Source organism: Thamnophis elegans, chromosome 2, assembly GCF_009769535.1.
Source record: "Thamnophis elegans isolate rThaEle1 chromosome 2, rThaEle1.pri, whole genome shotgun sequence".
NCBI classification, from domain to species: domain Eukaryota; kingdom Metazoa; phylum Chordata; class Lepidosauria; order Squamata; family Colubridae; genus Thamnophis; species Thamnophis elegans.
The window spans coordinates 99,417,047-99,432,987 of NC_045542.1; the positions used below are offsets into that span (position 1 = coordinate 99,417,047).

A 15,941-nucleotide genomic window follows, 5' to 3' on the forward strand; every position below is an offset into this window, starting at 1 on the left:
TAAATCCAGTAAATTCAAATTTCCCCCTTATTTGGCACAGCTCTATAAACCCCTATTAATATTTTTCAACCTTCTATAGCTTTTAATCACCCACAAAAATAAAAAAAAACACCGGATTCTTAGCCAAGGTAAAATTAAAGGAGGGAAAGAAAAGCAGGTACAGCTGATATTTGTGCTGACATCACCAGCTATCGCTGATCATTTCCCACGGAATCCGCACTTATTACCGCTCGAGAGCAGACCGGAAGCGTGGGAAACTTTCAGAAGCGACTCTATGGTTGCGGAGCCCGATGCGCTCCCGTCAGGCCTGTGCCGGGAAATCTTGTTTTCCGAGGGCCTCAGCCCAGCCCCTCCGTTTCCGTTTCGGAGGCCGGTGAAGGGAGGGGGGGAAGGGCAGCGGCGGAGAAAGAGAGAGCCGGAGGAGGAGGAGGCAGCGGCAGCGGGATCCTGCGGCTCATCGGGCCACCCGGCCTGGCTCTTTTTCCCGCCCTCCGTCCCTTCCCCCCACAACCTCAGGCTTAGGAGGCCCAGGCCTCCGCCGCCTCCAGTCCTCGGCGGGGGACGAGTTCGCGTGCTCCGCTCACCCAGTCAGGTTTCTGCTTTCGTAGCTCCTCTCACTTTCTCCTTCCCGCCTCGCCTCCCGCTCCCTCCCTCTCCTGCTCGGAATCTCCCCCCCCCCCACCCCCAGGCCCGTTTTCGGCGTGTCCCATGGACAGGCACAAAGTGAAGCGCCAGAGGCTGGACCGCATTTGCGAAGGTAAAGAAAAAAAAAGGGGGGGGAAGCTTCCTGAGCTTCGGAAGGAGGCGGGATGGCGGGCAAGAACCGGGCGGCAAGGACGCTCTAAATGTCGGGGAAGATGCCGGGCGGATCTGAGTCGGACCTCGTGTCCCGAATCTCTCTCCACGTGGTGTTGTGACAGAAGGCTGTTTCTACTGGTGGAAGTATTGGCGCCCGCCTGCCTCTGCTGTGAGGCTCTGTGAGCTAATCCTTTCTTTGAAAAATGGGGGTCCTCGAGTTATGGCCCTGTCCGTAGACCGAGATGCCCAGATTACAACTGCCGGTTCCGACCCCCTTACTTAAAAACCGCGGTCTGTATCCTCTTTCCTTGGTGGAGACCATTATCTCGGCTCTTGTGATACCCCCATGAACCCGGATAGCCTTATGACCCCCACTTGACAGAAGGGGAGAAAACGTCTAATAGTGGGTTTTTTTTAAAAGGTGTCCAAGTATGAGAAGTGTCTCTTTCAAAAGCTATCATAGATGATGATTATTTGCCATTGAAAAGCACAAACCTATGTTTTTCTCTATTAATGTGTACCTTCTGGTTTCTTGCAAATGTGTCAAAAAAAGTTCAGCCTTTAAACTAGTTTTCTGCTGTCTAAAAGCCACATTTGAATTGTCTGCACCTTTTATCCTTCATCTTCTTGTATTAGGTTGTAGTAATTGAGGACCAGTTGTTTTATTTTTTTATTTCTGTGAGATATTACTTATTATATTTATATTTATATATTGTATATTATATATAATATATTTATATTTTACGGCACCTAACTGAAACTTTTTGGGCAGATTACAGAGCTGTTTAACATTCCCCTCCCTGTAATAATAAGACAATAAAAGTTAATAAAGTTGCCCCTGAAGAAGTAAATGAAAAATAAATGATTTAAAGGAAACAAATAGTTGCATATACGTTAGTCTTGTTTTGAACTGAAGCCTAAAGGATGCTATGCAATAGCACTTAGACTTATTTACCGCTTTACAGTGCTTTACAACCCTCTCTAAGCTGTTTAGTCAGTATATTCCCCCAACAATTTGGGTTCTCATTTTACACACCTTGGAAGGATGGAAGGCTGAGAGCCTGGCAATGATAGATACATAGATATATATGACATTAAGTTTTGCTCAATTTGGTGTTGTTTATTTTATAAAGAAGATGACAATTACATTTGTCCCTTACGATATTGAGAGAAAGCCATTAGTAAACAGAAGGTGATACAGGTTCTTCCACCCTAGCTTCAGACTTTTATGCCTGATGAATGCCTTCTTCTTTGGGTGCTTGTTTGGAACAGAAAAGCAACATGCTAAAGTGTCTTAGCTTCCTAATAGTTTTTTATCTGGCTAACAAGGCCAGCCAGAATTTTTTGATTCTTGCTCTGAGCATTATTCCATTAATAGCTACTGGTTAGAAGGGTTTTTTAAATCTTTATTTGGGGCTCAAATTATATTAATTATCTATAAAGTTATTAGGATATATTTAGTTGGGTTAGCATATCACACTTACCTAAGATTTGCTAAATCATGGTTCACTGCATAAATACTATTGGCTTGCAATAAAAGAGAATATTTTTAGTTAAGGGTTAACTGCAGGTTCCTTGGTGTCCTTTGAGCTTGGTTGCTTTCTTGCAGACGTTTCACTACCAAACTAGGTAACGTAATCAGTGCTAGTGTTACAGGTGGTTCAGCTTATAGACTTACTAATTAATAATCACTTTACATTACACTCACACATTTTGCTAAAGCAAAACCAGTATGTTGTAACTTAATGAGAACTATGGACTCAATTTCCATCTTAGAGTTATATCATTTTTGGGAAGACTAGTAAAGTATCTTGAAACATTTGTGCTTTTCTGTTGTGTTTTTCATCATTTCCTTAGCTAGGAGAGAACAAGTTGAGTTCTTTTTTAGATGTAATTACCATTTCTTAAGTGGTTATTAGGTGTTTTTTGCTACTCAGGTTTGAAAGCACATAAAATACTGAAAGGTTGATAAAAGATATTTGTGTGCATGATCACAACTATTCCATTACCCACAATTATTAAAAATACATTAGAATTATTAACTTAGTCAATATTTATAAATAGATATGGGTAAGTACCTTCCATATTACTGTTTTGTTTCTGAAACATTCATTTTTAAAGGATTGCTGGGTGCTCCCTTATACTGATCAGGCTATTGGCTTATTTGTTCAGTAATTTCTATTCTGATTAAAGCAACCCTCAAGGGTTCCAGATAGGAATCTTCTGTTTAAAATATAAAGATAAAGATTCTCTATATATCTTTACTGCATAAAATATTTATTTATGACTGGAAATAATAATGCTAAAAAATTACAAGTTCCTTTTTGAAAACTCAGTTTAACAAATGTAAACCTATGATAACTGAGACCAATAACCCAGTCATATAATTTATGATACCATTTTATTACTTTTCTAAATTTCAAAAATGTATAACTTAGACCATCAAATATTTTGAATATTCTAAATGAGTGTTATTAGATAAAGTTATAAGATATGAGGAATGAAATTTTACAAAAATATGGTACATATTATAAATCAGTTCTGTAAAATAATTGACAGTATTTGACCATGTAATATATAACAGATTATTATATATTAAAAAAGAGGTATCTTTCCCAATCTTATTGGAAAAATTGTAGAATTTGAATTTGAGATCTTTTGCACTTATAAAAAGCTCTCAGTAATCTAATACTGTTCCTGTTTTTTTTCCCCAACACTTAACATATTGGGATACCATAATTGATTTGGAATGGGACTAGTAGAAGTATAACTTTCTTTTTTGTGGGTGAATAATATTATTTTCTTTTATAGGCATAAGGCCTCCTATTGGTAATGGTCCAATGCCAGCTCGTCCATTGGTTGCCCTCCTTGATGGCAGGGATTGCACTGTAGAAATGCCTATCCTGAAAGATGTTGCCACAGTGGCTTTCTGTGATGCACAATCAACTCAGGAAATCCATGAAAAAGTAAGTGTTTTTTTTTTAAAGGGAGGAGGAATTTCACTTTCCAATGAAAAATGAGTTGGTTCCTGAATTCATAAATTCTGCATTGAGAGCTAGCCATTATTTGTAGTTGCTTTCCAGCCTAATTTTGAACCAAATTCTATGGATACCAATGGGAACTTACAAGAACTCCGAAGGGGTGGTCCTTTGTCTAGCAGATTTTGCAGAAAATACATACTGCACTTTGGTACTCTGCTTAAGTATGAAAGGCCAGTGGGAAGGGAGTGAAACAGTTCTTTCTCTCTTTTCTGTGAATTTAAAAGGATGTGAAGAAAAGAGTGATGGTGTTTGTCCTTTTGTAGAAGCAATTATATTCTCTTTCTGTCTTTCACATTCCATTCCTTCCTTGGAGTACTTTGCAGTTCAATGAACAGCAAATAAAGCCTCGATCAGAAGTGGAATGCTGAATAATAAGTGAGGTTGTGGAATCCTGAGCTCACTAGTTCTAATGCTATGAAGTAAGCATTATTTTGTTGTTCTGTCTTCCTCTAGGTTCTAAATGAAGCTGTTGGGGCTCTGATGTACCACACCATTACCTTGTCGCGCCAGGACCTGGAGAAGTTCAAAGCTCTCCGGGTAATTGTGCGAATTGGCAGTGGCTATGACAATGTGGATATCAAGTCAGCTGCAGAATTAGGTATGGTGATCCCAGCTCAATAAAAAAAAAATATTGTAGAGTGGACGGGTAGGGAGTACATTCTTCCGCTGTATTCAGTTTTGGGATTTGGGCTGAATTTACTAAAAAAAAAATAAAAAAAATTCTGAGGCAGGTAGAATATTTTCTATTATTAAGATAAATTTGCAAAAATTTAATGTACATTGTTTTCATAAGAATATTAATTTTTAAGATATCTTCCTTCTATTGGAAATAGAGAATTGAACTGAAAAATAGTTATTTGGCTAAAAACATACAGCATGGCTTGAAACCCATAAAAATGACATGCTTTTGCATAAATATAAATGGAGCCCATGTATTGTCTACAGACTCTATACTGCACATGGTTTCTTCAGGCAAGTGATTGGTTGCTTCCTTTGTTGTTTTAAACAAATACATATTGAAATGAGATTTAAATTATTCAGATAAACTGGGATGATTAAATTGAGATAATTGAATCAACCTGATATAACCGAAGAAAGAAAAGTAAAATTTAACATTTCATAAGTGAGGTTGTCTCAATATTTGAGAGGCTGATCTGAAGAAGTTTCTGATTTCTTTCGGTCCAGATTTCTAGTTAATACACCTTTTTGGTACTGAATTATTGAGATCCTTTCAAATGTTTATTTGAGCTTCAAGTTTACACTTTCTTGAAATGAGAATTTTATCAAAATAATAATATTCCCAAGTTATGGTATGCTTGATGAGAAGCAGTTCTTTTGTGTGAGAAGTAACTTTACAACAGATAATGTAAAAGGTCCTTTCAAGTTCACTCAATTAAAATAATTTCAAGAAGCAGGGCTAGGAACATCTGCCAGGATAAAATAAATTAGACGAACCCACCATTTGAGTGGTGTAATGCAGCCAACGGCCCAATGAAGATAATCAGTCCTGCAATCTGATAAAAGTTACCTGCTCTTTTCTTAGTAACTGTTAGACAGAGAGTAGATTCTGTAGAAGGAAAAAGGAAAAGAAGAACGAGGGGTTGGAGGAACTTGTATAACGTCTAAAAGGAGGAGGGACTATAAAATTGTAACTATCTGTTGAAAAGAAAGTTGGAAATCATATTTCTTAACTTTATTTTTTTCTCCTTTTAAATTTCTTTCCATTTTTCTTTGAATTCTGTTTTATTCTATGAAAAATACTTAATAAATATAATGATTTTTTTAAAAAGAGAAAGAAAAAGAAGGCAGGGAGTAGTTTCATTCACTAATGGTGCGTGATTCTCAATAGATTACTTCCAAGGGAATATAATTGGCAGGCAAAGAAACACTTCCTATCTTGGCCTACATAAAATTCAAGTATGAGATCAGATCGATAACAAAACAATGAGATTATATCAGGAGGTCAGTAAAATGTATTATATGTCCTCATTTCCTTAGGCATTGCAGTATGCAACATCCCTTCATCTTCTGTAGAAGAAACAGCTGATTCTACCCTCTGCCACATCCTGAATCTTTATCGTCGGGTTACATGGCTTCACCAAGCAATGCGAGAAGGAAACAGAGCCTCGAGTATGGAGCAAATCAGAGAGGTAGCTGGGGGTGCTGTACGTATCCGTGGTGAGACCTTGGGCATCATTGGCCTTGGTAAGCAGTTAGTGCTTTTTGTAGCTTGGATAATGTTCCTGTGCGACCAAACATTTCAGTTTTTTGTACTTCCCTCACATGCCTGTTACTTTTCTACTTTCATGGTTCAAAGGAATCCATTGCTTTCCATTTAACTGGTAGCAAAGTTAGGATTTGTGCTTACTCTGAAAGCCACAATTAGAAAAGTTGTTTGTTGCACGTGAAAGAAAGATTGAATATTTGGTTTTAACAAATATTTGTTTTTAACTTTTAGTTTTTATGTAATTGTAAGCAGTCCAAAGTTATTTATTGGGTGGCCAATAAATGTGATTATTTTGCATATTTGCTTGGGACCATTAGACAACTTTGAGAGTACCTTCCCTGTCTCAGAACTGGATAGATGCACATCCAAACTGGACTGCAATTTACTGCACTTTTATTTTTCTCAGTAACAGAAACTCTGTTAGCATATCACACCATGGCTTCTCCTAGGTGATAGAATTGTAGCTTAGTTCTGCATTAAAACCCAAAAGATTTCCCCATTCATTAATGCATATCCACAATAAACAGAAATCCTCAAAGACAGGAAAAATTTAACTGTGTTTCATAGAAATACAAAAATTTACAAGCACAAATTTTAAAAAGGCAACAGTTTTATCTCAGAAAAATCAAATACCATCCCAAGAAATAAAACACAAAATCATTAAAGATCCCTAAATATATACCCTCCTCCATCACAAATGTTCAGATAAATTGTCTCTCTCACATAGACACACCCCATTAGGAATAATATTCCTACAAATATATAAAACTTACCTTTACCATGACTAGAATATTAGAGATATGTCCAGCATATTGGTAGAAAAAAAATGGAGAAAAGCAAGTTAACATTGGGCAGTTTATATTTATTTTGTCTAAAACAAATTCTGTCTTAGTATTAAGTGTGAACACAACCAATGCCTTACGCTGTGCTTAAGAGTCCTTTTTTTTCTTTTTCAAAGGCCGAATTGGGCAAGCAGTTGCCTTACGTGCAAAACCCTTTGGTTTCAACATTATGTTTTATGATCCTTATTTGCCTGATGGAGTGGAGCGTTCCTTGGGATTACAGCGGATGGCCACCTTACAAGATCTCCTAATGCACAGTGATTGCATCACATTACACTGCAGTCTGAATGAGCATAATCATCATCTCATCAATGACTTCACTATTAAACAGGTACAGCTTTGCCCCGAGTAGGGCATTGTGCAAATTTCAGGAAAGTAATTCCATGCATAAGTGCATAAGTTTATATGTAGCAATTGAATTGAATCAAATATTTTATTTAGCCAAATGTGATTAGACACGTAAGGAATTTGTCTCCAGTGCAGAAGCTCTCTATGTCCATGCAAAGCAACAGAATAATGCTGTGATGGCAAATCTATGGCACACGTGCCAGAAGTGACATGCCTAGCCCTCTCTGTGGGCACATGCGCCAGCCACCTGGTCTTCTGGTCTTTATGTGCGCCGGAACACTGGAAACCTGAAGACCCACTGGCTGGCACTCCAGCATGCATGAAAACCAGCTGGCCAGCACGGATGTGTGAGCAGGAAACCCGAAGAACAGGTGGTCTTCGGGTTTCTGGCACTCCAACATGTGCACGTTCGGGTTTGGGCACTCGGTGCCAAAAAAGTTTGTCATCACTGAAATAATAATAATAATAATAATAATAATATCAATTGGGGGAGTAAGAAAGATAATAGAGGGATAAATAATAATACTACAGCCAAACTATGTGGGAAAATATACATAGACATTAGGCAGCACTGTGAGAATTAGAACTTCAGCAGAGTGATGGCCCAAGGTTTTAAGCATATTCAGTTGCACACTTTGCAACTGCACCATAGGGCCAGTTGTTCACCCTCCTGTCTATACGCAGACACATCACTGTCTCGAATGAGGCCAATAACTGATCTTATCATCTGCAATCTCAGAACTTTAACAGAAGGTATCCTTGAGCTGCAGTCATTGGTACAGAGACAAAAGAGCAATGGAGAGAGAACACACACCCTGTGGGCCGCCTATGCTCATTGCTCGAATACTAGATGTAATTGTCATATAGATGCTAGATACATTTTTGAAGACAATAGTGGGTTGCATGGGGGCACAAATGTCAATTTAATTCTAACGACATATGTCATTAGCCATCTTTGCCAGATAGTTTTCAGATCTAGAAGCAGGTAGATAATCTCTTATGAACGGGAGTGCAGTACTCTTAAGAGAGAAGGTGTGCACATTTTGGATTTTCTTGATTCAGTTTTATCACAGACACAAATGGTCTCAATAATAGAGAATACCCTTTTCCAGTATTGCCTAATGTGAAGTTGCCAGTCCTCTGAAATGGATTGCTATAAAGCCCATTTGTTTTTGGGTATTCATGAAAATGATCCTGAAAGTATAGTTGATCTAAACTGGAGCAATCAGGACACTGATAAGTATACCTATTAGAGATCTATGATACTGAAGCTGAAATGGGCCTGTTAAATGGGACCAATTCAAGATGCTGATTCTATTACAAAGCTTGAAATATTTTGGGATTTATTACATAAAAAATGATTCACTCTGTACCTGTCCATCTTCATATTTGGAACAGCAGGAAAACTTACTTTATGCAAATCTTTGTATTTTTGAGGCACAGGCAGTCCCTTGGTTAAGAACAACAGACTTGACAGATACCAGTGGGCTGTCTATTATTAAAAATGGCAGACAACATTCTCCTTCCTTGAGCTGACAAACCATTGAAGTTGTGGAATACTTTCAGGAACTGTTGAAACTGCACATTGTTAATATACAGCCTGTTTACTGAAGTTTTTAGTGATTTCTTTAAAAAACTGAGCAATTTCAGCAGTTTCTCTGCCCAAGGAAGGACAATGCTGTCCATCATTTTTAGTAATAGACTGTTTGTAAATATGAGTTCTGACCTAACATAAAAATTTGGGTTAAAGATAGTTAGGAACTGCCTGTAATATATATTTTATCTAAAATAAATTTGTAAAAGGTTAAGTCCATTGGAACAAATGTGTTAGGATTTATGAAGGTTTTATTCATGTTTGTTACTATTTGATGTTGTCTTGACAGTCTTTATTCATATAAGTTACCTTTAGTTTGGAAAGAATAGAAGCAAGGTTTTGATAAGCCAGATTAATTTATGTACATCATCACCTAGGACATTTGTATAGAGGCAAGATCAAATGAATTAAATGAGTACAGTAAATACATTTGAATTTAACAATGATCATTTTCATATTGCTGTTTAAGTGCAATAATTTAATCTTAGTGGCCCTTTCTATATTTTGCTATATAGATGCGTCAGGGTTGCTTTCTAGTGAATACAGCTCGTGGAGGTCTGATTGAAGAGAAGGCCCTAGCTCAAGCCCTAAAGGAAGGGAGGATCAGAGGGGCTGCTCTTGATGTGCATGAGTCAGAACCTTTCAGGTAACATTTACATTATCAGGCCTTTGTCAGTTTTCAATAGGATACATATCTCTGCATCTTAGAGCCACCAGCTATCATAATCCAAAACATGCCTGTTTCTCTACATCACAGTTTTGCTAATGGGCCCCTAAAAGATGCTCCCAATGTGATTTGTACACCTCACACAGCCTGGTACAGTGAACAGGCTTCTATTGAGTCGAGAGAGGATGCGGCTAAGGAGATCCGAAGAGCCATCACAGGTAATTGAAAAACCAGCTCTGTAGTTGCTTTCCAAATGACTTCACTGGACTAGGTCTGTGTAATAGCAACAGGTTACATACCATTTTGTGTGTAACCAAATAATAAGTACTTTAAAAAATAATTTGATCTTCCTCTTCAATTGTGTTTTATGTATCATGGTATATATGGACTCTGCTTTTTTGATCCCTAGTTTTGACTCTGGATATTTAATTAATTCAAGTCACAAGTGTTTTTTTTTCCAGATCTGTTTATGTGCATATATAGTCCTCCTTGTGTTTTCAGTGACTGCTACAAATTGCTGTTTAAATGACAAGGAGATTGCTTTGTTCCATATCATTAATGGCAGAAGGAATAAAAGTGCAATCTCCTTTGAGTAAAGTTTGATTCTTGGTAAATTTTTTGGACACATAGTTTTCTTACAAGAGACCCAAAGTATCTTCTATCTGGGATATTTTTATTCCCAAGACTCGCTTACAGCTCTGGATATTCCTTGAAAATCTCCCATCCAAATCCTAATCAGGCTTGATGCTGCTTAGCTTCTAGGCAACTCAGCTTTTTTTGAACAGCATTTTCTTGTGCTGATCAGCTACATCTCCTTAGTCCAATATAATTACTGAGCTTCAGATTGCTTATTAATAAGGTTTTTCTTTTAAATCATGGGTAACAGGAGGAGCTGCATACCTCTAGGATTAAAGCAAGAGTGAGCAGGTCTACACCACTTTTAATTTCACATGCTTCATTCATAGAGAGATACATGCCCATTCTTTTATATTCTTCTATCTCGCTCTCCCTCCATCCCAACCCTTTGAAACAATTGTGGAGAGTTAAGTGTCAAGCTTAAATATATGCAGAAAACAATTTGCAGAGTTCAAAGGGCATCTCGAGAGAAAAATGAATTCTTGCCTTTTTAGTTGTAAGCCCCTATCCTGGGCACAATAATATCTTTTTTTAAAAAAAAAAATATTCTACTTGTTCTACCGGACATTAGAAGTGTAATTACTGGAGAGGGGGGCGGGGAAGAAGGAGAATCATGAGCCAGTTTTGAATTTGCTCTGCCTTTATAAGGAATGATCATTTGGACAGTTGTTTTAAATTATTAGAGTACATAACAAGGGAACTTTTTATGGCTGTAATTTTGCAGAGAAAACTCAAGATTATTCATGTGTGCATGATTTGCTGTGTATTTTTTTCTTTGCTTTGTTCACCTGCTGCAAATTAGCAAGGTAGTCAGAGGAACTTTTGATATGTTTTGGAATATATATTTATATACAAGCATGTTTGCATAATCTTTCTCTTCATTTGTGGACTTTGACATAGGTCACATACCTGATGGTTTGAGGAACTGTGTTAACAAGGAATACTTGCTTTTAGCGGCTCAGTGGTCTAGCATTGATCCTGCAGCTGTACATCCAGAGCTTAATGGAGCTACAGCTTACAGGTGAGATACATACCTCTGAATTTTTAGCAGTGGAATTGTAAAAGGAATGCTTATCAAAGTGACTTTTGATTACCATATGTTTTCTTCTTATGACAGGTTTCCAGGAGTAGTAGGAGTAGGAACCTCTGGGCTGCCGGAGCCACCAGTTGAGGGAATTGTAGCTCACAGCATTCCCTCTGTGTCTCACTCTGCACCACACACTCCTTCTCCAGGAGAGTCAAGCAAATTGGAGCCAGACAGAGAAATCTCCACTGACCAGTAGCACCTTTCTTGTCTCATTCAGCCCTTAAAACAAAACAGGGAAAGTTTCCTGTTTTTAGGACATATTGTGACACCCCCTCCTCTCCTGGACTGCTTCCTCAACGGACAGGAGAATGCATTTCATTATTGGCAAATTCTAGCTTTTGCCTATAAACAGGTATTTTTATAATGAATTTAGTTTAAATCTCTTGGTGAATCTCTTTCTTTACTTTGGGCAATGAAGTAGTGATTTTTCATTATTTTGATAATGCTTAGTTTTAACATGCAAATTTGTATGCCCTTGCCTCCAGTGTATGATATAGAGGGAAACAGAACCAAACTGAGCAGTACCTGGATGAACACATGAATTCCAGTGATTTCTATGACTGGCGTGGTTTTTAACGTGATTTCTTAGGTTGAGTATCAGTTCCGTCTCAGGTACAAGTAATAAAAACACTGTATTGGGATAGGGTGGGGGAAGCTGTGCATCTGGATTGCTTTATAGAAAGAAGCAGAATTCTTGCTCAGTTGTGAGCACTTACTACTTCAATCCTTCCTACTTACATTAACCCGGTGTGGTTGTTGAATGATTTGTTCCCAGGGCTAGGGATAAATAATTACAAAAACAAAGTGGATGTGGAATTCTGTCTGGAATTTGTACGTAAAACATTTACAGAAAATCAGCTGAATTGTTTTAATAGTTAAGATGCTTGGTGGGTTATGGGAAGGAAGATGATTGAATTGAGATTTTGAGCCCAACTCAGGGAATGAGGACTCAGCTCCACACAGAAAAGTAGGAGGAATTTTAGAGCTCAAGACTTCGTGTTACAGGATGTCTGCTTACAAATAGTGCAAACTTTGCAGCAACAAAAAAGGTAAAATTCTAGAACTTAATTTAGGATTGAAGTTTCTTTGACCCGTCTCTTTATAGCTTCAAAGGCCAACCTAGGATTTTTTTCCCCTTTGGATTTTGTCTAGTGTGAAATGTATTGGATGTGTGTGTCCAGTCTTCTTTTTTTTTTACTCCTATTCTTCTCTGAATTCCTTGTCTTGCAACAAACAAACAAATCTTATTCTCAAGCCTGCAACTAGCTATGCATATTCTTCCTGAAAGATGCAGTTGTTCTGTTCTATGACAGTTTTCTAACTTGAGTGTGTTTTAAATGAGGCATTTAAACCCTATATAGAGGCAGTACTAGGGTATAATTTTTTGGGGGTGTGTGGGGGAAAATTTCTTTTTCCTTAGCATATTGTCTACACAGCATATATTTCATCATGAAACAAAATATTTATTATGTTCATATATATTATTTTCACATTGTTTGGAATTTTGAGTATGAAAAATTATGGTTTTTTTAACCAATCTGCTTAAGTATACAGTTAAGAGATAAATTTGGGGAGTGGAGAATGGCAGTTCTTCTTTCCTAGGAGTTGTGTTGATTTGCTTTGGGGTGGGTTTTTTAAACAGAATTATCAGTCAGGCAATCTGGAAAAAGATAAAGTAAGATACCCACCACTTTAATCTGTGCTTACAGCTAAAGATTAATAATTGGTTAGCACATTCCCAAACTTTAGACTGTTCTTCAGACTTAAATGTCAGTGGCTAACTGGCAGGTGCATATCCCCCTTTAACATGAGTGAGATACTAATGGAGAAAAGCAAATTAATTTTTATATTGATCATATTCTGACAAAATTCATATTTTGTTTTTGCTTGAGATGCCATATTCCTTAATATGTTAGAATGTAAGTTGGAAGTGTTTGATATAGTGTAAGCTCTGGTAATTGGGAGTCATAGTTGCTTTATAATGGCATGGGTGATTATGATTATGTGTTTAAAATTCAGATACCTCTTGGGATGCTCAGGTTTTTTTAGGGTGGGGTAAATTAACAAATTAGTACTACATATGTGATAGTTAAGTATAGGGGGGCTTTCAGTGACTTTTCAGTGAAGTTTCAGAGAATTTTTGATTAGGGCAAAACAACAAATGCAGCTTTTTATTGAAACTTTGTACTAAAACTCTAACCAATTAAAACTGGAATTAAGGTGCAAGCATAATTTAATGCTAGCCCTTAAGAAGGTTGAAGAATCAGGAATGGTGATGAGGTGGCTCACTCCCTTGCCCATCTCTTCATAAATTTTCTATATTTTTCTTTCCCATTCTAAAAAACTAGAAGCATGATAACATCAATTATACATGTAAACCAGGATTAATTTTGTTTGGACAATGTTGAACCAAGTAAAGATAGCAAAAGGAGTCACAGCATCTGATACTGCAGCTTTGCAGATATTTTTGCAACATCCCTTGAAAAGCTGTATTCTCCAGTTTAGTAACAGTCTAGCTCAGATTTAATGGAGTGTATGATGTTCACATTCCATGCATTGAAGTAGAAAAATTACCTTTAAAGCATAAAAGACATAGTTGTTTCCAATAGGCATATTTGAGATGTTTTGTTGTGACTGAGAAGACATAAAAACGGAGGATGAGGGAAATGAAAATTAGATTGTAGGAAATAGTAGCCATGGAAAAAAGAGAACTGTGAAAGATAATTGAAGCTCTAGAATGCTATTTTTTTTAGTTCAGCTTCACTAGTTGTTAATACATGAAGTTTATTGGCTACAACCATAAAAGCATAAATACTGTATGCTTTAAAAATGAAAGCTGGGATTCTCAGGATATTAAATTCTAATACTAAAGATTCTATACTTGTATGATGTCAAATACATATTGCCCTGGAGATGAGGAAATAAGCCTTTGTATATTCTTAGTCTGATAATGATGTATATTTTACTGGCCTCTTGCAACCCATATAATATCACTGTAGCTTCATAGCTACAGTTTTAAATTCTAAGAACCTATAGGTTCAATCTTACAGCTACAGATGTCTATAGTTTGCTACCATTATGCTACAAGGAAGGAATTTTGTGTTATGACATGGTGACCCAAGACCCATGCTTTTGTACTTCCATTTACATTGCAGTGCACATTTTGTCACTTGCCTCTATTTGTCCACCCATGGATGCCTATGGTTCCAGCTGTAGAGATTTTGAAGTGATAGGCCCAGAATCATATTGTGTTTCTAGTGCAGTTTATCAGCAACTGCTTTGTTGCTGACTGTTCCTGTCTTTTGTTTTCAAGGTTTCTGATCAAGGTTCCAAGCTGTGGGATTGCTCAGAGTCTCCTATCTTGCCTGTTTCAGGGAATAGTGTAAGATACACTCACTTCATGGTGGCAGCCTACATTAGTAAGCAAAATATTTTTTACACATGGATACCTCTAAAGATTTATAAGATAAAACCTCCAAACAGAGAAAAACTGGGAGGATCTCAGCTGGTTTACAGCGAGATATTTGTTTTGATTAGAAAATATGCTATTTGGTATACTAGAACAATATTAATAGTAGAAGAGTTGCAACAGTCTCCTATTGCTGGTGGAAAATGATTTAAATCTTAAATCCTCAAAAATAGCCAGTATTACCCAAACCTATATTTGGGAATTTAGAAATTTTGAACTTACCAGAGTAGCATTAAATATTAATTCATATCAGGTTTTAGACTTTAGCTAATCAAACTTCTGTTTTAGAAGGCAGGATAGGCTAGGTCTGATTATAAAGTGCTCCAGTTGCACATTTTGATGTTTTTGTTTCTTAGAACATTTACCGCAAAAATGGGTAAAAGTGGACATAAATGCTAAATTTTCCTCCTGATACCAAACATTATTCAGCGACTCCTTAATGTGTTTAGACATACAGCTCCAAGCTCCAAATTTTATGCATGCTAAGGAAGTAAATTAGAATGAAAATTCATTTTAAATCTTCCTTCAAAATTAATGTGGAGCTTAATCCCAAAGAATGTCTTTTCATAATGTTATTAAGACAGGAGTGCTCTGGGTCATGCCAAGGTTAATCTGCAAGAGGAGTTCACTCTGTCCTATGGAATATTCTGCTTGTCAGATTCGCTGTTGCTGGCCAGCTTCTTTTTATAGAGGACTCAAGAGTTTCAGAAATATATTTTTGTAGACAATAACTAAACTGTGAAACTTAATAAGGCATGTAAAAGCATTTCCAACTTTTCCTGTACAGATTTTTCTCCCTTCAATTCCCTCTTGGCTTTTGTTAGAAGTTTGACAGTTTCTTGAATATATTTTAATAAATATTTCGTTTACGGTTATGTGGGTCTTCTCATTTAAGTGTGTGGCTACCTTAACTAATACGGATGGAATGTAGTATCTTTAAGTGTTGCCTTATTATCTAATTGTGCAGGTGTAAACTTTCTTTTCCTTAAAATGAAAAAGCTAGTAAACTTAAAGAGGGGTGAGGATGTAAAACAAACCTGCTAAAATGAAAGTGCTGTTGATGAAGGTTCCAGATTAATGGTAAACCATAGATGACTGCAAACATTAAGTACACAAACCTCTCCCTTTAAATGCGGCATCGTCCACAATTCATTACAGAAAATTAAGCTTCTGTTCCAAAAGGAATGATAAAGATTATAGCTGTAATAAATAAAAGAAATAACAGTTTTTCA

The 15,941-nt window shown here is 36.9% G+C and overlaps 1 protein-coding gene across 1 annotated transcript; it reads left to right on the plus strand.

Annotated features, from left to right (window-relative positions):
- Positions 1–259: 259 nt before the first annotated feature.
- Positions 260–15,584, plus strand: LOC116503642 (C-terminal-binding protein 2-like). The gene is made up of 9 exons (XM_032210198.1): positions 260–757; positions 3,610–3,764; positions 4,293–4,437; positions 5,838–6,044; positions 7,025–7,239; positions 9,366–9,496; positions 9,608–9,735; positions 11,054–11,174; positions 11,271–15,584. Exons 1-9 carry the CDS (start codon positions 709–711, stop codon positions 11,434–11,436), a joined length of 1,317 nt encoding a protein of 438 aa, XP_032066089.1. The 5' UTR covers positions 260–708; the 3' UTR covers positions 11,437–15,584.
- Positions 15,585–15,941: the final 357 nt, after the last annotated feature.